At 42.6% G+C, this 19,967-nt stretch overlaps 1 protein-coding gene across 2 annotated transcripts in view; it reads right to left on the reverse strand.

The window, feature by feature from the left end:
• Window positions 1-19,967, reverse strand: part of VPS13D (vacuolar protein sorting 13 homolog D) — a 313,068-nt gene that overhangs the window by 265,630 nt on the left and 27,471 nt on the right. For both annotated transcript variants that reach the window (XM_029065681.2, XM_029065680.2), the window contains exons 10-20: window positions 18,767-18,935; window positions 16,676-16,777; window positions 15,889-16,087; window positions 14,151-14,330; window positions 13,503-13,633; window positions 11,838-11,910; window positions 10,352-10,522; window positions 8,463-8,593; window positions 7,265-7,397; window positions 2,903-5,122; window positions 2,044-2,195 (exon numbers count right to left, since the gene is read on the reverse strand). In XM_029065681.2, the coding sequence (XP_028921514.1) occupies window positions 2,044-2,195; window positions 2,903-5,122; window positions 7,265-7,397; window positions 8,463-8,593; window positions 10,352-10,522; window positions 11,838-11,910; window positions 13,503-13,633; window positions 14,151-14,330; window positions 15,889-16,087; window positions 16,676-16,777; window positions 18,767-18,935 (3,661 nt within the window). The remainder of the gene's footprint in view (window positions 1-2,043; window positions 2,196-2,902; window positions 5,123-7,264; window positions 7,398-8,462; window positions 8,594-10,351; window positions 10,523-11,837; window positions 11,911-13,502; window positions 13,634-14,150; window positions 14,331-15,888; window positions 16,088-16,675; window positions 16,778-18,766; window positions 18,936-19,967) is intronic.

Here is a 19,967-nt window from a genome sequence, read left to right on the forward strand (position 1 = left end):
GTCTAATCGGGGGAGACGGACAGACAAGAACAATGGCAATAAACAGCGTCAAGGGGAAGAACATCTCGTAAAAACAATGGCAACTAAATAGAATCAAGGCGATGTACAATTCATTAACAAAATAGGGTAACGAAAATATATACAGTTGAGCGGACGAGTACAGTGCTGTGGGGATGGGAAGGGAGAGGTGGAGGAGCAGAGGGAAAAGGGGAAAGTGAGGCTTTAGCTGAGGAGAGGTAAAGGGGGGATGGCAGAGGGAGTAGAGGGGGAAGAGGAGCTCAGTCTGGGAACGCCTCTTGGAGGAGGTGATTTTTAAGTAGGGTTTTGAAGAGGGAAAGAGAATCAGTTTGGCGGAGGTGAGGAGGGAGGGCGTTCCAGGACCGCGGGAGGACGTGACCCAGGGGTCGACAGCGGGATAGGCGAGACCGAGGGACGGTGAGGAGGTGGGCGGCAGAGGAGCGGAGCGTGCGGGGTGGGCGGTAGAAAGAGAGAAGGGAGGAGAGGTAGGAAGGGGCAAGGTGATGGAGAGCCTTGAAGCCTAGAGTGAGGGGTTTTTGTTTGGAGTGAAGGTCGATAGGCAACCACTGGAGTTGTTTAAGAAGGGGGGTGACATGCCCAGATCGTTTCTGCAGGAAGATGAGCCGGGCAGCGGAGTGAAGAATAGACCAGAGCGGGGCGAGAGAGGAGGAAGGGAGGTCAGAGAGAAGGCTGACACAGTAGTATAGCCGGGATATAACGAGAAGTTATACAGCAGGCCAGTGGCAGAGCTGGGATTCAAACCCAAATCTCCTGACTTCCAGTCTGTGCTCTTTCCACTACTCTATGATTATATCTTTCTTAGAAAATGGGTCTAATTTCATATGCCATGTATATTTAAACCACTCCATTAATCTGGCTGAGAGCAGGGATTAAAAATAAAATTTTTCAGAAGGGGGAAATTGAGGTACCAAAAGATTACTGACTACAGGCAGATGGTTATACAGATGAAAAACTAGGGCTAATAATAACTGTGGTATTTCTAAAGTGCTATGTGCCAGGTGCTGTTCTAAGCGCTGGGGCAGATACAAGATAACTGGGCTGGACATGGTCTTAATCCTCATTTTACAGATGAGGGAACTGAGGCACAGAGAAGTTAATTGACTTGCCCAAGGTCACACAGCAAACTAGTGGCGGTCAGGATCAGAACCCAGGTCCTTCTGCCTCCCAAGCCTGTGCTCTACCCACTAAGCCCCACTGCTCTCTCCACTTGATTACAATCTTGTTAATTATGAACAGGTGGAATATAGGTCAGGGCCCTTCCCTTAGCCAACAAAAAATTCAAGAGTATACAATTTACTGGAGAATTCCTTAAAAGGCCCTCGGGCCCCCTTTAAAGTGTCAACTCTGTGTGGGACAGGCACTTGTGTCTGGTCTGATTATCCTGTATCTACCCCAGCACTTAGCACAGTGCTTGGCACATAGTAAGCGCTTAACCTAGATTGTGAGCCCGCTGTTGGCTAGGGATTGTCTCTATTTGTTGCCTAATTGTACTTTCCAAGTGCTTAGTACAGTGCTCTGCACACAATAAGTGCTCAATAAATACGATTGAATGACTGAATGAACAAGTACCACTATTACTATTCAAGATGAATATTAAAATAAGTGGAACTGTGTTATATTCGGCAGTTAAAAAAAATTACATAAAAATGACCCATCTGTAAAAATGTTTACCAGCCTTCCATCCCCACAGGAGGAACAAAAATGAAACCGTCATTCTTTACTAAGCATAAATTGTTTCTTCTCTTGGGAGTGTGTTTTTTTGGAAGGTTGGCAATTATATTCCACAGCTACAGAATACTTGACTTTTAACTCTGCCTGCATTATCATCAGTGTTTTGACCTTATGCAAACTGGCTAATGTTCCATTCATTAGGCTCACCGAAAGAAAATAGCAAATTCATAAACACTTTCTTGCACCTCAGGTGAAATATACCAACTGCTATTCAGTGATTTTTAATTTTAAAATAAACATCCCCAAAATTGTTGACTTAAAAATGTTTTTTACCTGAACTGGGTTGACAAACTTTCCTTCAATTTTCATGATGCTGGAAATTCCTAAGTCATCAGGGCTAAGTGCAAAGGTCAACTCGGATTCTCTCTCCACTGGGATCTTTTCCAATTTAAACTGGATGGTGGTGTTGTTCAATATGTGGAAAGCTGGCAAAGGGAACAAAATACCCAATCACACATGTTCGATATTTTCACCCAATGACAAAAATCAACTCTCACACATAATGATCATACCTTCGACACTGTGGCCTACTCCTATCTCCTGGAAACATTATGTAACTTTGGCTTCACTGACACTGTCCTCTCCTGGTTCTCCTACTATGTCCCTGGTTGCTACTTCTCAGGCTCTTCCTCAGGCTCCTCCTCTGCCTCCTACCCTCTAACTGTGGGGTCCCTCGAGGCTCAGCTCTGGGTTCCCTTCTATTTTTCACCTACATCCATTGCAGAGGAGAACACACTTGCTCCCACTGTTTCATCCACCATCTCTACATGGAGGATTCCCAAATCTACCTCTCCAGCCCTGACATCTCTCCTTCTCTGCAGACTCACATTTCTTCCTGCCTTCAGGACACCTCTATCTAGATGTCCTGCCAACACCACAAACGTGACATCCAAACCAGGACTCCTCATCTTCCCACCCAAACCCTTTCCTCCCACTGACTTTCCCTATGAGCTATGAACTTCAGTGACGCTTGTTTTAACCAGCCAATCATATTTACCGAGAATCCACTCCATTCAAAATCTTAGTTCGACAGCTCATGAAGCAGAGAGGAAAATTCTTTTTGAAATCTAAGCATGTGAACTAGAGCCTTGGCTTCGACAGTCAAAACGATGGAAGATAATGGGCAACCCACCTTGACCTCTATGCAATGACTCGAAAAAATCATGACGAGTGAAATGCGTATCTTCTTGGCTACTGGCACTGGCCGCCCCAGAGGGCGGGCGGGGTGTTTGGCTCGCCTCAGATCCGGACCCCTTCCTGCCTCCCAATAGGGTGCAGTTCAAAGAATACAGCTTGATGTCTTTAATTTCCACCTGCAGCCGGTCGCTTCTTGACTCATCTGTTCCCGCCACAAAATTCTGAATGAAGATTTGTCCTAAGTGCCCTACCAAGAGTTCAGGACTTCCGGGCTTCCGGGGTATGGAAACAACGGGAGATTCTATGTTCACGTTTAAGATGAGCTTGACCGTGTCTGTAGCCACTGTGGTTGAGTCCAATCCATACATCACATTCTCTTCTACGTTAAAAGAGTCCCGGAGCTTCCGCGGAGTTTCAAAGAGCGAGACCATTTCACTGTACTCGGCCGTTTTGGTGGCCAACACGGTGGTGACTTTAGTGGCGGCACTTTTCAGCATGACACGGAAATTCTCTTCGAGCTCATCCATGGATAACGTTAATTCTTTCAAAAACTTGGCCGAATGATTATAATGCAGCGAGGCCATTTTGAGGTTGAGCGAACACTCCTGCTTCGACTTTTCAACGAATGTGAAACTTAAGGCTTCCGTGAGGCCTGAGTCCTCCATTTTAACAGAGACGGACTCAAAGTGGCCAATGTCACTGATGATGTTTTCATAGCCTATTGTGTTCCCGATGCTGACCACATACTGGTTCTTGACATTCTCTTGTGTCAGGTCCATAAGCTGCAAGCAACCAAGCGACCCATTCACATCGACCCTGCTCCCCATCGAAACGTTAACTTTGGTGCCGCCGATGCTTGCAGTGGCAATCTTTCGGCCATATTTCTCTCCATTTGTCATTCCCACAGTCCTGAGGAGTAGTAGGTTCAGTCTATGGATGTCCACTGCTACCTCTGTATTTTGCTCGTATGTCGACTGATAGGTTTCCTGCTCCCGGAAACTTCTTTCAAAATCTGTCAGTGAAGGCTGCGGGCTGGCATCCTCTTTCTCTTTGGGGAAAGATTTTTGCAGAAAGCCAATCAGTTCCACGATTGTTTCCGGGTTCAGAATGATATCCAGATTATTCACCTGGAGCGATATTACCTGGAGTGTGCTGTCCAAATTCATTGAAGGGCACTCCGAACTCACAAACTGGTATTCCAACTTAATGAGAGATTCTTGATCTCTGGTGAGAATGTTGTCGAGCGAAACGGTAGCGGCTGCGACGCAGCGGTCGTTCAGAGCGGCCACGTCAATTACGTGGACTCCACTCGGTCCCAAAATGGGAGATTGAGCCCTGCTATCCCGAAGGCTTCCTGTTGGAATATCAAAACTCAAGTTCTTGTGGGAAGCCATGAGAAGGTCAAAATCAGAGCCATAAGTCTGCATGGTGTCTACCAGTAATAAACCATGAACAGTTAGGGATACCTCAGCATCGTAAGGCCTCTTTACAAAATGGGCATTGGTACCAAATACCTTGAGTACAGAGATGTAACGACCATTACTCTCCACACCCAGCTGCATACAGTTAACTTTAAATTCAGCTAAAAGTAGTTGCGACTCTACCAGGACCTCCCGGGTGTGCTGTTCCAACATCACGATGCTCTGGGTTAAGTTCATTACTGAGTCTTGCAAGCTCCCAGCCTGGTCTTCTTCAGTAAAAATCTTCTCCTTGATCAGGGTGTCTGAAGACTTGGCTTCTGAGGTGCTCAAAAGTGCAAAGCAATTCTTCAGAGCAAATATTTTATCTTCATTGATATGGATTTTCAAGTCTGGTAAACTGCCAGAGAGGACGGCTCCTGGGTATTTGGGATCCGAAGTATAAATCAACCGACGTTCTAACTGCAGGTGCACATTGAATTTCTCCACCACATGCGTAGGGCCCACATCACCCTCCTGAACGTGTTTCCAGTTGTCATTCACTCGCCCGACCATGATCTGGAGGTCCAGGAAGGACAACGAGTATCTTTCATACATTTTTGTGCTCATCAAACGGGCCTGAAGCTGCTCTTCGCTGAACCCAACTCCTGCAGATGGAGGGGTTTTTGCTTCACTACTGGGACTGGCTTCAGGTGGTGGGGTATTCGGAGGTGTGGCAAGAGGTGTCTTGTACTCCTCATCACTCAGCTCATTTGTCTCAGATGATGAACCTTGTGCACTTTTCTTTTTAAAGTCATCTGCGGATTGAAAAAGAAAAAAAATCACAGGAGCTCACTGCTATAGGAGAATCCATGAATTTAAGAAAAATAAATAATCAATCTCTAAAAAGGGAAAACAACTCTGAAGCATGAGACGTATTATTGATTTAGCTCTCACTCTGGGGATACTTGATCTATTAATTCAATAATAAAGGCATATGCGATGGAGAAAGAGATTTGAGTCTGGTGAAAAGTGGACCAGATAGGTTAAAAACTTGACCCCCTGCATAAACGTGTAAATTATATACTAAAAATAATGCAATACAGTTATTATATTGGTTTTTCATCAATAGAAATTAAGTCAAATATCTGATCAGTATTCACTATATACGTAAAAGAAAGACTTTATTCATCTGAAAACATTGGGCAATCACTGTAAAATAAGAATATAATTAGCCTCCTCAAGTCAAAGCGACTATCCACTGCCTCTCTGCACACAATAAGCGCTCAATGAATACGACTGAATGAATCCAATGAAACGATGGAATAATTAATGTATGGGTTCATTTAGATAAAATTTTATCAGTGGTGTTAGCTGTCGGAATGCATTTTCAACTGCCATTTCCTAAATATCTAAATGGACTGCATTAAGGCCCTTTCCTAAATGTCAGACAAAATCTGTTCAAATACTAATACTCTATTACCATTGATTTTGATTTTCTTTAAAGTTTTCATTTCACCTTCACATTCTATACCTTATCCTAGTGAAACAACTGTAAATAGATTAGCGCTAGAAAGCTGTATAAGGAATATTAAACTTACCAATATAAATGGAAAGAAAGAGATACCCATTAGATTTCATTTTAGAAAAGAGATCCACTTTCCAGGATCACTAGTTTATATCTTCCTCCATTAGATTCCATGCTCTTAGTTGGCAGGGAATGTGCCTCATACTTCCGCCTGCACCTTCCCAGGTGCTTGGTACAGTGTGTTGCACTCAACAGGTGCTCAACAAATTACAACCAACAGTCTATTATTATGAAAGATAAAACCCATCAGGTGAGTCCTCGCTTCACTGCCTATCTTTATGAAGAAGCGAACTGGAAGAATTCTGCCTATAAAAATATGACGATTGTGGAATTTATTCACTGCTTGTTATATGCCAAGAATGGTTGTTAGCACTAAGATAGATACAAGAGAGTCGATCCCTGTCCCACCCAGGCCTTACAGTCTAAGAGGGAAGGAGAAGAGGTACTTTCACCCACTTTGTAGATGAGGAAACTGAAAGAGCATAGACCTGGGAGTCAGAAGATCTGGATTTTAATACCAGCTCTGCCACTTGCCCGCTATGTGACCTTGGACAACTTACTTAACGCTTCAGTATCTTCATCCATGTGGGACAGTGATTGTGTCCAACCTGATTATCTTGTATCTTCCCCAAAACTTATTACAGTGCTTGGCAAGTAGTAATAAGCACTGAAATATTATCATCATCATTATTATTATTATCATTACCACTACCGCTTGGTGATTTGCCCAAATTGACAAAGCAGACAAATGGGGGAGCCAGAACTAGAATCTGGATCTCCTAACTTCTATTGCCATGCTCTTTACACAAGGCCACATTCTGAAAGGGTCCAAGACATAAAGATACTGTATATCATCCTGACACCAAACTGGTGATTCATGAACATTCTTCACAGACCAGAAGACGGGTCCGGGATTCCATGTTCCCAAGATTATTCCGAGTCCGGTAACACAGCAGTTTTTCTGCCACGTCGGCCCACTTCCTCCAAAGGATGTACAGAAGCAGTGGATAGAGTATGGGCCTGGGAGTCAGAAGGACCTGGGTTCTAATCCTGGATCCGTCACTTGTCTGCTCTGTGACCTTGGGCAAGTCGCTTAACTTCTTGGAGCCCAATGTGGGACTGGGACTATGTCCAACTTGATTAGCCTATATCTACCCCAGCGCTTATAACAGTGCTTGACACGTAGTAAGCGCTTAACAAATACCATCATCATCATTATTATTATTATTAGAGCAGAAGAATATATTTCAGAGCACCATGATTCCCTCCTCCTGACCCCTGACTCTTCTCATTGCTTGTGGAGACAGCTTCAAAGATCACTGATCCCTCTAAAAATGCCCCCAACCCCATTCTTCTTCACCCAACACTATACCTTGAGTATTGGTTAGTAAAATTCTCCCCAAGTCCACTACGACTAACACTGGATTCTTGAATTTGAAATCATCGGGGAATATCACCTGAGGGGCAGAAATATCCAGCCGCACTGACCAATGTTTGCTGTCTTCCTGTAAAAATAAGCCAAGAACACAAATAAAGGATTTCTGACTTTGCAAGGCAAGAATGAAAATTAGATGAAACTTAAATGCCTGGAAACTGAATGTTCACATACAATATGGCATCAAGCCACGTAATTAATGGGGAACAGTACAGTGGGATCCTGCTACAATGTACAGGGACATGAGATGTAGTTACTCAATGAATGTGGGGATACAGTTGCAGAAATCTATTGATCGGGATGAGTTTTAATAGTACTGATGAACAGAACACTTCTGAGCCGGGCCAAAAAAAAAAAAGACTCTCAAACAGGTCCTGGCCGGACTCAGACCACCCCCTGGCACCCACATAAACTCCCTGTTTAGGGGAGATGGTATGATGGGGATCTGGCCCAGTCCAGATCAGGGAGTTTCAGCTTATGGTGGGTCGGCTTTATTCCCTTCCTTAGTAACTATCCTAGTTTGGGAGAGGCAAATCTCTCACATGGTATGAACCCGAGGAAAGGAGAACAAGGAAGTCTCATTTCCTCGTGTATTTTTTCAAGGAGCTACTGGAAGAACATTTGGGATCAATGAGAACCCTGAATCAGGTGGCAGAAGGGCATGGATAGATGGATCTCATTGTAGTTAGCTTTATCCTCAGTTTGTTTCCTCAATCTAACGGAGAGGCCAGCCTGACTTATGAATGTAAACTGGGAAGCTTTCGAGATCTGGGTTCAAGTCCACTGGGATTGCCCAAATTTCAGATCTGGTAGCTTTTGTAACAGATACAGAGAGAAGGGGCTGGGAAGTTGGTCCATAATTGGCACAGCAAGAACATAAGCAGAAAATGGGGAGCCTGGACCCGTAATTTTTTTTACAGGTAAAGTTGGGAAGCAGGCTCAAGTTTGCATAACGTGGAGCTCTTTCACTGAACTGTCAGGTTTTTTAAGCATGAATAAGTCAAGCCACCCTGACTTCCGGTTTTTGGTGGAAATGCATGTGGCCTTTACATTGTATTTGGTTCTAAGTTCATCAGTAACCAAAACCCTCAGTAAAGATAAAGCACATTAGAGATATTTTTGGTAGCCAACTTACAATGAAATCACCCACTAACAAACGGTCAATGGTTTGCCGGATTTCTGCCTTAGTCTGCATCTTCAGCTTGTTATACTGTCTTCGGGCAGCTTCAGCCACTCTCAACTCCAGCTCGGACTGATAGCCAAAACCTGTAAAATCCAAAGAAGAAAAGAGATTAAACAGATGTGCTTTCACAAAGATGAACATCCCAAGCCAGGATTAAAAGCAAATGAAGCATCCCCTAGACCCAAGCACATCACAGAGTGCCCCTGGGTACAGTCAATTCATAAATACCAAACCCCCAGGCTTTGGGAGATAACACCCACAGCACTCAGAGCATCTTAGAAGTTGAATTATGCCAACTGATGACCAGTTTAACTTGTGTTAGGATGGGTGAGGGACATGCAAAAGGATATCCCTTCCTGTGAAGGGAGAAGGCCAAGTGAATGAAAAATGGCAGGGAGAACAAATCCTCACTATTATTAATGCATGACTCTTCCCTCTGTTTGCCACTTCTCACCTAAAAGCTAAATCAGTAGGCTTCTAAGAGAGGAAAAGTGAAGGGAAAAGATAAGTCACATCCAATCGAAGATATTAACTGAACGCCCACACTGGGCAGAACACTGACTAAGCTCTAAGGAGAGTATATTAGAATTGGCAGATTAAATCTCTGCCCTCAAGGAATTTAAAATCTAGTGAGGGAAACAGACACTAAAAAATAAATTGCAAGTACAGGAGGAAAAGTGGATATGTACTTATCTGTGAGTTCACTGTGAGCAGGGAATGTGTCTACCAATTCTGTTATACTGTAGTCTCCAAAGCATTTAGCCCAGTGCTCTGCACACAGTAAGCTCTTAATACAATTGATTGATTAATGGGGTGCTTATGCAGTGGGGTATGTAAGATATGTATAATGAGTATGCGTAATTAAGTAATTAAGTATGAGTAATTAAGTGCCTAGGTGGTGCTACGTGGCATGTGAGGAGATTAGAAATTAACCAGAAGGAGAGGTGATTTCAGAAGGGCTTGGAAAATGGAGAGAACTGTGGTCTGGGATCTGTCACCGCACCAGCAGTCCCTCCTCTCTGCCTTAACAACCCAGTTGAACAGTGATGACAAAAAAGCAAGGAATTGTTATAGAATAATAATAATAACTGAGGTCTTAAGGACTTACTATGTGTCACGCACTGTACTAAGCAGTGAGGTAGATACAGATAACCTGGTCCCACATGGGGGTCACAGTCTAAGTAGGAGGGAGAACAGGACAGAAATAGAAACAGGAATATGCCATGGGCACTGAAAAACCTCAGCACAGCCCAGACCATAGAAAGCTGGAAAAGCTCTTGAGAAGTCATTTAGTCCATGCCCCAGTCCTCAGATGACAGGAACTCTATCACAAACAGAAGAGAATTTATTCTGTTTAAAAGACTCCAGAAGAGGCAATTCTGTGACTTCCCTAGGGAACTATTCCATCATTAACAACTCTGGCTGGTAATCTTTCCTTATAGCTACCCTAAATCTCTCAAACAACTGTTAAAGGCTATTTTATCTTGTTGCATCCTAAGTGGAGGTGGAAAACACCGACCACCATCCTGATATGAGAATCCCGCATATTCCTGAAAGGCATTACCTGGTCAGCCTCCTAAACTGGAAAGGGGTTTTTAAAAAAGGAAAGTTAAAGGAAACTACTGTTTCTGGAGATCTTGTCTTCATTTTCGCAGTGTGCATTTTCCAATTCAAAATCACACCTGCACTAATTTACAAATGAAGAGAAACTCCTGGTTTCTTTTCTTTGCTAGATTTTCTCTCTGTTGACTGGTCACTTTGCAATAGCAGTATTGCCCAAACTGCAGAAAGACAGCAAGGTTATTTAGGGAAAAAATATAAAAGCAAAAAATAAGGTTAACCTGATGTATGAACCTTTCCCTTGTAGAAAAAATCTGCTACTTTTTTAATGGCTTGGGGGTTGTAAATGATGTTCAAAGGTCTAGTGCTGACATTCAACCGTCTCTCAAAATTGCTGTGGACTGGGTTTCTCTCATAGAGCATCTCAAAAACGGGAGCATCAGGATCAGCAGCTGGAGGAAAAAAAGGAGGCAGAAGATGAAACAGCAAAAACGCCCACATTCTTTTCTAAAATGAGCCACTGGTGAGGACAGATTTTAAGGTGTGGTTTGAAAGTTAACCAACAAGTGCACTCATTAATTGTTGTTCCTAAGGCATTTGTGTTCATTCATTCATTCATTCAGTAGTATTTATTGAGCGCTTACTATGTGCACAGCACTGTACTAAGCACTTGGAATCTACAATTCAGCAACAGACAGAGACAATCCCTGCCCAGTAACGGGCTCACAGTCTAAACAGGGGAGACAGACAGCAAAGCAAAACAGAACAAAACAAAACATCATCAAGATAAATAGAATCATGGAGATATACACATCATCAACAAAATAAATAGGGTAATGAATAATATATACAAATATGCAAATATGCACAGTGCTGAGGGGAGGGGAAGGGGAAGAATGGTGGGGGAGGGGAGAATAGGGAGGGAAGGAGGTGCAGAGGGAAAGGGGGGGCTCAGTCTGGGAAGGCCTCCTGGAGGAGGTGAGCTCTCAGCAGGGCTTTGAAGAGGGAAAGAGAGTTAGTTTGGCGGATGTGAGGAGGGAGAGCATTCCAGGACAGCTGTAGAACGTGGGCCAGGGGTCGACGGCAGGACAGGCGTGAACGGGGGACCGTGAGGAGGTGAGCAGTAGAGAAGCGGAGTGTACAGGGTGGGCAGTAGAAAGACAGAAGGGAGGTGAGGTAGGAGGGGGCAAGGTGATGGAGAGCTTTGAAGTCAAGAGTGAGGAGTTTTTGTTTCGTGTGAAGGTTGATAGGCAACCACTGGAGGTTTTTGAGGAGGGAGTGACATGCCCAGAGGGTTTCTGTAGGAAGATGATCCCGGCAGCGGAATTAAGAATAGGTTGGAGTGGGGAGAGACAGGAGGAAGGGAGATGAGAGAGGAGCCTGACACAATAATCCAGTCAGGATATTATGAGAGCTTGTACCAGCACAGTAGCAGTTTGGATGGAGAGGAAAGGGAGGAGCTTGGCGATATTGTGAAGGTGAATACTTGTATGTGCCAAGGTCCTTCGAAACACGGCTCTCAGTTATTCTATCTAGTAAAGGGGTAAAGAAGATTGGGGCAGATTTGGGTAAATCTGCCTCTGATTGCACAAGAGTGGCACAGCTGGGATTAGAATGACCAAACAGGTTTCCTAATCACTAGCGTGTAATCAATCTGAACAATCAAAATGACTCAATCCCACAAAATGACCTACCACCATGCATCTATCAAAGAATATCTAATTAAACTCCAGTGATCAGTAATTTCAAGAACATCCAACAATTTACCAGGGCAGGGCTCACTCCTGTCTGAAGATGTTTGGAGTCCAAAGGATTGCGAGGCACTTCCAACTTCTTTTTGCTAATTCAACATAAACAAATATTCCATTACCTTTTTGTGTCAGACAAGGAAAACAAAATATTTATGCATGATACAGATTAGTTTCACATATCTTAGGATCATTACATTGGGATTCTTTCAATGCAATTTCCCTGGGTAATCAATCTGTACATGAATAAAAAAGCAAAAAGACTCTTGTCTCAATTAGCATTCAAAGGATTTTCCACACCAAAATAACAAGTCATAAACAGAACAGAGGAGTAAATTCTGAATTTTACAGTCTGATATCTAACATTTGCCAGTTTAATACTTTTTTGATGTATGAGGCCTAAGATTAGATTTTATGTATGAGGCCTAAGATTTTCAGCTTCAAAACTAGAAAAATAAGATTTCATGTCAGGTTTACAACAACCTTCAAAAGAGATTTAGGGAAAACACAGATCTGCAGGGAATTCACCATGAAAGATTATTTAATAAAACAAGCAGTCACTGGCCTCTTTGGTTGGAGGGAAGAATTGCCTTCCATTCCAATTCCGGGCTTGAACCAAGGGGAAATCAACCTGGGTTACTTCAGAGCAGATCAACAAACACAGAAAGGAGAGGAAGGGAGACCAACTGAGGGACTGCTTCCAGAACAGCAGGAACAGTGGAATTCCAAAGAAATACTGGGTTTGGTGCTATCTGAATGTGAATTGACTTCCTTTAGGGAAGCATTTGCTCTTGGTGAAATGAAATGATTCAGCTAAGAAGTGAAATGGTGTTTTATCCATGCATACGCACACTGACATTCTTCAGATAATGACTTTTTTTTAAGTTAAAGGTGTGGGAACACTTTGGTTTAAAATCTGGAGAGTAGGCAGAACTAGAATGGAGCAAGCAGGACAACTGCCCTGGGGCACAGATTAGTAAGGAGTGCAAAACTGGTCACAGGGAGATCTCCAAAGTGAGCATAATATTGAGTTTATGCTTCAGCTGTCTAGAAAGACTCCAAAAGTGAACACCTCTCCTCCTCAACCACACGCACACGTACAATTTCTCTAGAGTCCCTGCTGAAGTCTTAGTTTGTGGTGAAATGTTAATTCAGAGACACAGCGTGGCCTAGTGGATACAACACGGTCCTGGGAGTTAGAAGGTTGTGGGTTCTAATCCCAGCTCCGCCCCTTGTCGGCCCTGTGACCTTGGACAAGTCACTTAGTTTCTCTGTGCCTCAATTCCCTCATCTTTAAAGTGGAGATTAAGACTCTGAGCCCCATGTGGGACATGGGTTGTGTCCAACCTGATTAACTTGTATCTACCCTAGTGGTTAGTACAGTGCCTGGCCTCATACTAAGCACTTAACAAATACCATAAAAAAAGAAAGTTAAAAACATTTCAATTTTCATCTCAAGAGTTAACACCAACTTGCAAATATTTCTGGAAATTTATCAGCCTGCTAATTTCATTATTTCTATCAGCTCATCTGTCTCTCAGTGTCCTAATAGTATGATCAATTAAAGTGGCAGGCTTTACAATTTACCTGGCATCAAATATTATTTGCCCTAGGAAGGTAAGTGCTTATTTTTAGATCTGGTAGAGGACATCATATAGTCATAAAAACATGGAGTTGTACTTACTGGATTAGGGGAAACAAGAAGGGGAAATATGGTTCCTTCTGTCGCCAGATCTCGAAGAAAGAGGCCATCCAAACGAACTAAGAGTAAGGAAGAATTTCGACGAGGAAGAGATTCTGCCAACAGTTTTACCCCTGGGATGTATAAAGGCAAGATTGAGATACTATAAAGTACAACTGTACATATTAAAAATACTACAGACCATCAAAAAATTAAAAAGCAAAAGGTAGGACAGTTGTGTATTTTCCTCTACAAAATAAAACCAGGTCATCACAACTCCATGTTTCAACCCGATGAAAATGAATGATAATTTCCCAAATTAAATGCCTTTCAAATTAGAGAACAAACACAAAAAATTCACCTGACAAAAAAAAATATTTGCCAAAAATGTTTGCCAATCCCACTTTGGAGAGATTCTGGTAGAAAAACAAAGGTAATCTGTGAGTTTCTACCCATTAGAATTTACTAACTGTTGCTATTTACAAGGCTGAAATAAATCAGTTACAGAACTGTTCCCTGAATCTTAATTTCACTAGAGAGGCTGCAAGACTTTGATTCAAAATTACCCCAGGACTCAAATGCTTGTTTCATAAGTGGTGTGATATTGCTGGAGAGATAAAGACTAGAGAATGGGCTTGTTCTTTATTTTACCTGAAAACTCAAGCTTTATGAAGGCAGTTTCATTTGTTTGAGGAGTCCCTTTTTCTTGGTGTAACAACGTCACTGTGCCACCCTGTAGCTGCAAATTCAGTTTAGCAAAGACATGATCTCGCTTAGTAAATGTATTCATGCAAGAGGCATCTGCAGTTGGATCAAAAAATTCATCGGTGCCTGAAATGGAGAAACCAAGAAAATGCTTTCATCAGAAAAATATGAAAATATAAAATTTCTAAATGCAATTACTCTAACACTATTTTATCACAACACAGTTAATGGCTAGGAAGAAGACAATTTAACGCAGCAGGTGATGGCTTTTTTATGGTATTTGTTTAGGGCTTTTTATGTGTAAGCACTGTTCTAAGTGCTGGGGTAAAAACAAGTTAAACAGGTTGGACCCAATCTCTGACCCACATTGGGCTTTCAGTCTAAGTCCTGCTGTTTTTTTTTTTTATCTTCAAGGAAATGAAGCTCTTTATAAGGACTCCTAGAGTGCTTTTTCAAGCAAAATGGGCAGGAAATTGAGTTTGAGGAGTCAGTAGGGGGGAACAAGTGTGACTGTTACCTGGTAGCCAGCTCAGAGTCGAAAACCTTTAGATTTGCTCCTGCTTGCTCCTGCACTACCAATACAGGTTCTAGGTTGAAAATGCCCCATCCTCCCCACCCCACCCTCCACTCCTCCCCCCCTTCAGCGCTGTGCTCATTTGTATATACTATTTATTACCCTATTTATTTTGTTATTGAGGTGTACATCCCCTGATTCTATTTATCGTGATAATGTTGTCTTGTTTTTGTTTCGTTCTGTTTTGCTCTGCTGTCTGTCTCCCCCGATTAGACTGTGAGCCCGTCACTGGGCAGGGATTGTCTCTATTGCCGAATTGTACATTCCAAGCGCTTAGTACAGTGCTCTGCACATAGTAAGCACTCAATAATACTATTGAATGAATGAATGAATGAAATGTACTCTCCCTGGCAGAGGTGGAACTATTAATTATAACACTTTGTATACAGCTAGGAAGCCTTCACGGTTGTCAACCTAGAAGGAAAGTTGCTAGCCTGTCTGTGTTCCCACCAAAATAATAAACCACTGTTTATCATTTATTTAGTGTTAAGTGCCAAGCACTGCATTAAGCGCTGGGGTAGAGAGAAGATAAGCATTTCCCACAAGAGGCCCACAGTCTAAGTAGAAGAGAGAAGAGGTACTGAATCCCCATTTTTACAGCTGTAGAAACTGAGGCACCGAAAAGTCACATAACTTCCCAAGGTAACACAGCGGACAAGTGGCACATTAGAACCCAGGTTCTCTAACTCCAAGGCTCATGCTCTTTCCACTAGGCCATGCTGCTTCTCTGAGTTAACAATCCAACACTATCCAAGACCACAGCAGGGAACCTAAGGGTGGTGGGGGCAGGGGGGAGGAGAAAGGAGGAGGTGCTCACTATTGGAGTCTCTCTAGACAGCTGGAGCATAAACTCAGTAGCATGCTCACGCTGGTGATCTCTCTATACCAATTCAGCACTCCACACCAACCTGTGCCCCTGGGCAGTTGCCCTGCTTGATCCACTCTTGTTCTGCTACCCTCAGCAGATTTCAAACCAAATAGTGCCCACAGAATTGAACAGTTCACTTCAAAACAAATACAAAAAACTTCAAAAGATGAAAAATCATTTCATGTCACCCTGAACAAACGCTTCCCTAAAGGAAGAAAATTCACATTCAGATGGCACCGTACCCAATATTTCTTCGGGATTCCACTGTTCCTGTTCTGGAGGCAATCCCTCAATTGGTCTCCCTTCCTGGGTTTGTTGACCAGACCAGCCACCCCAACCAGGAAACCAAGACTGAAGGTACTGTAGCATCCCACTGCCACCACTGGCTGCTGGATCCACGGGAGAAACTCCTGGAGAATCCGCGAGAGGCTCCCGCAAGCTCTGTTTCAACCAATAACACAAGCAATGTTAGTACCCATATGGGAAGGTAAATAATGCTGAATCCCCCCCTTGCTGGCACCTCGCAATGAGAAAGTCTATAGGAACATAAACCAGGACACACTGGGTTAAGCCTGGTTGCCAGGAGACCCGGGTTCTAATTCCAGCTCTGCCACTGGCCTACTGGGTGTCCTTGGGCAAGTCACTTCACTTCTCTGTGCCTCATTTTCCTCATCCATAAAATGGGGACTATATTCATGTTCTACCTCCTATGTAGACTGGAGTCTCATGTGGGACAGGGACTGTTTCCAACCTTATCATCTTTTATCTACCCCAGAACTTAGTACAGTGCTCGGCACAAAGTAATTAACAAGTACCATCCTCCTCATCATTATTATTAGTAGTAGTGATAATGGTGGTGATGATGATGATGATGACAATATTGCTATTATTAGCACCAAAGGATGCTTTGGAACAGTGTGGACTCTGAATCCACAGTTCTTGGAAATGTTTACTCTGAGCACACACTATATCCTGGGTTTGTAACTTGCCAGGCAATCAATTGAAAGTGGTCAACAGAAAATGTATCACCTCCACCAGTTCTTCCTGCTTGTGGAATCGGTCATGTACTAGCTCATGCAAGATCTTCAACTCCTCAAAGGACTGTTCTTCCTCAATACGACGTATTTCTTCCTGCAAAGGAAAACACAAAAACTGAGTGTGGCAGCCCTACCTGAACCTGATTCTCTTAAAATCACCACCTTCAAAAAACAAAATAAAATTTTTAAAAACCTACCCAAAATTAAGGAAATAGGTCCATGACAATTTAATGGGAGGCAAAAATCTAATTAATCCATTCAGCTTAATTTATGTTGGAGAAGAATACATTATAATAAAACTACTAGTCATGTTACTGATTTGGAGACTAAGTAGTATATGTCATCTGATCCCCCGAAAAGCATTAACAAGTTTTTCAGAATCTTCGACTAATATGAAATTCATGATATCCAGAGGACAATAATAATTTTTTTAAAAAAAAGACAGACTATCAAACTAACTCAATTATTAACAGAACTTCCTGCCTTTCTAGTAATAAAGGAAACTACCTAAGACAGATTTTATACAGCCGGGTGTCTCACCCCGAACACAATATAAGTCCATAATATAAGATGTACAAGACAAAGGAATCAAACAATTGCAGCTTTTCACAATATAAAGATATTTTGCACAATTTGCTTCTAAATATTCAAAGGGACTCTATGGATGAAGGAAAAGAATATTATTGTGCAGTTGCTAAAACATGTTAGAAATTAGCTTTACAATTCCATTCCTTTTCCTTTAAGGAAACAGAATGCAAGAAAATAGTGTGGTTTCTTCCTACTACTTTTTATTGGACACCAATTTCAGTTAAAATAAAATGAAATTTATGAAAACTATTAAAGCCTACACCTGCTTCAAATGCCTTTGCCCATGAGTCTGGAGTGCCTGGTACTCTATGAGAATGCAAAGGGATGCTCAAACTCCTATCAAATATGCTGTCCAGGGAAAAAGATCCTTTCCTTTCCCCGTATTTGGTTTTAATGCTTAATGTCTATTAATTGCATCGGTCTGACCCAGCATGCAAACTGGAGTCTGTGCCAACCCTCAAGTTTGGAAAATACCACTAACTCCAGATTATGCCAAAGTAATACAAAATGGTCCTCACCACCCAACCATTCTAAATCCAGGGGGTTAAACAAAAAGACAGGAAAAGAGGTGGAAGTCCCAGGGGTCACTGCCATCCTCAAAGTTACTGAGCCCCAGAGCAACTCTGCAGCTGTCTCTGCCACCAGGTTCACCCACCAGTGTCCTTCCTTCTTTAGAAGAATTTATCATCAAAGCAAACTCAAATTACCCAAGTCTGTCCGTGATTCAAGATGAACAGGATTAGGGAACTTCTCCTCCAAAATCCCTAATGGCAAGCAGCTTGTCTTAATGGAAAGAGCACGAGCTTGGGAGTCAAAGGTCATGGGTTCTAATCCCGCTCTGCCATTTGTGTGACCTTGGGCAACTCACTTAATTTCTCTGCGCCTTAGCCACCTTTTCTGTAAAATGGGGATTAAGACTGTGAGCCCCACATGGGACAACCTGATTACCTTGTATCTACCCCAGCGCTTAGAACAGTGCTTAGCACATAGTAAGAACTTAAATACCATTATTATTATTACGATATATGGAGTCTGAGGGAAGGAAATCGAGATCTCAAACTGCAGGAATAATGGAGCCTGACACCCAAAAAGTACCTGAGCCTTCAGGATATGGGAGGAGGAGCTGGGGTTGAGGGATTTCTGCCTGTCAGCGTTCCTCTCTACCCCATCCTAACTTCACACTACTTCACAAGACTCCTTCAGGTCAGTAGAGGCTACAGGACCAATGGAAGACTACATGAGCTACAGCAGAAACCTCCCAATACTAATCTCCAAACCTTGTGAAGTCCCCTCAGAATATTTCAGAGCCCCAGGTGCTTGTCCTGTAATAAAACCAACCCCGCAGTGCCACCACATTTGGTATAGCCTCACAGATCCTATTTTGGTGCCAATCCAAGTAACCCCAGAATTCTCATTCAATTCACTGTGATATACGGAGAGTAGCAGGCCCAAGGCTGCTCCTATTTGGCTTGACAGTCGTTTCAAATGTGCTCACCTCTTCGTCCGCAGACAGTGGGATTCCTTTCAGCTTATTGAAATACCGCTCAGTGTAAAACACAGCATCGTGGGCTCTGTGCAAAACGAAGTCCCAAGTGGAATGCTCCCTCTGCTCTCGGATCTCAGACATATTGGCATTCAGAGCAAAATACCACCACTCTCTGCAGCTGAAACGCATCAAGACAACAAAATATCTAGTGGCACTCTACAAAATCGACATGAATATCCTCTTATTTTAGGTATGAGCCCCTAAAAACATAACAGAAAAAACTTTTAGAAGAGAAATGGAAATGTATATCATCTGAAAATTTAAAAATACTACTTGACACAAAATGGTGCGTATCCAGCACTTTTTTAGAGCCTTTACTTTAATGGGTAAGAAGTTTACCATATCCTAAATTCTAAACCAAAGGAACCCAGGTCCAAAGATGGAGGGAATACATAACTGAGAAAAACTGACAGATGGAAAATAACACCAGGAGAACACCAATATAGACATGGTGATAATAATACTTTGAATTTGTAAAGTCCTCTTTTCTCCAAAGACTTTTCCTACTATCTCACTTTATCTGATAACATCCACGGGTAATAAGAACAGGCAAATATTATTATCCCCATTTTCTAGATGAGACAAATGAAAAAGAGGAGTTACTTCCCCAGGAAGATACAAGTAAGAGCTGTGACTAGACTACAGATCTCCAGAGTCAAAGACCCCTGTCCTTCCCACTAGATCACACTGCCAGCCTGGTAGCCCTGGTTTGATGGGGTATTAGAATCTCCTATAAAATAATAGTGGTATTTATTAAGTACTTACTATGTGCCAAGCACCTTGCCATGCACTGTGTAAATACAAGATAGTTTGATCACCCACAGTAACTATGTCACTCGGGGGCTCACAATCCAAGAGGGAAGAAGGATAGGCATTTCATCTTTATTTATAGAGGAGGCAGCTGAAACTAGAGATGTTAAGTCACCTGCTCAGGGTCCCACATCAGGAAAGAGGTAGAGCTGAGACTAGAACACAGGTCTCCTAATTCTCCCGTGCTTTTTCCACTATGAAGGTGATCCAGATCTGGGCCTACTACTTCCAATGCCAGTTCAAAAAAAGCATCAGCGTGACCTAATGGAGAGCGCAAAGGCCTGGGAGTCAGGAGACTGGAGTTCTACTCCCAGCCCCATCACTTAATAATAATAATAAT

Source organism: Ornithorhynchus anatinus, chromosome 5 (genome assembly GCF_004115215.2).
Source record: "Ornithorhynchus anatinus isolate Pmale09 chromosome 5, mOrnAna1.pri.v4, whole genome shotgun sequence".
NCBI classification, from domain to species: Eukaryota; Metazoa; Chordata; class Mammalia; order Monotremata; family Ornithorhynchidae; genus Ornithorhynchus; species Ornithorhynchus anatinus.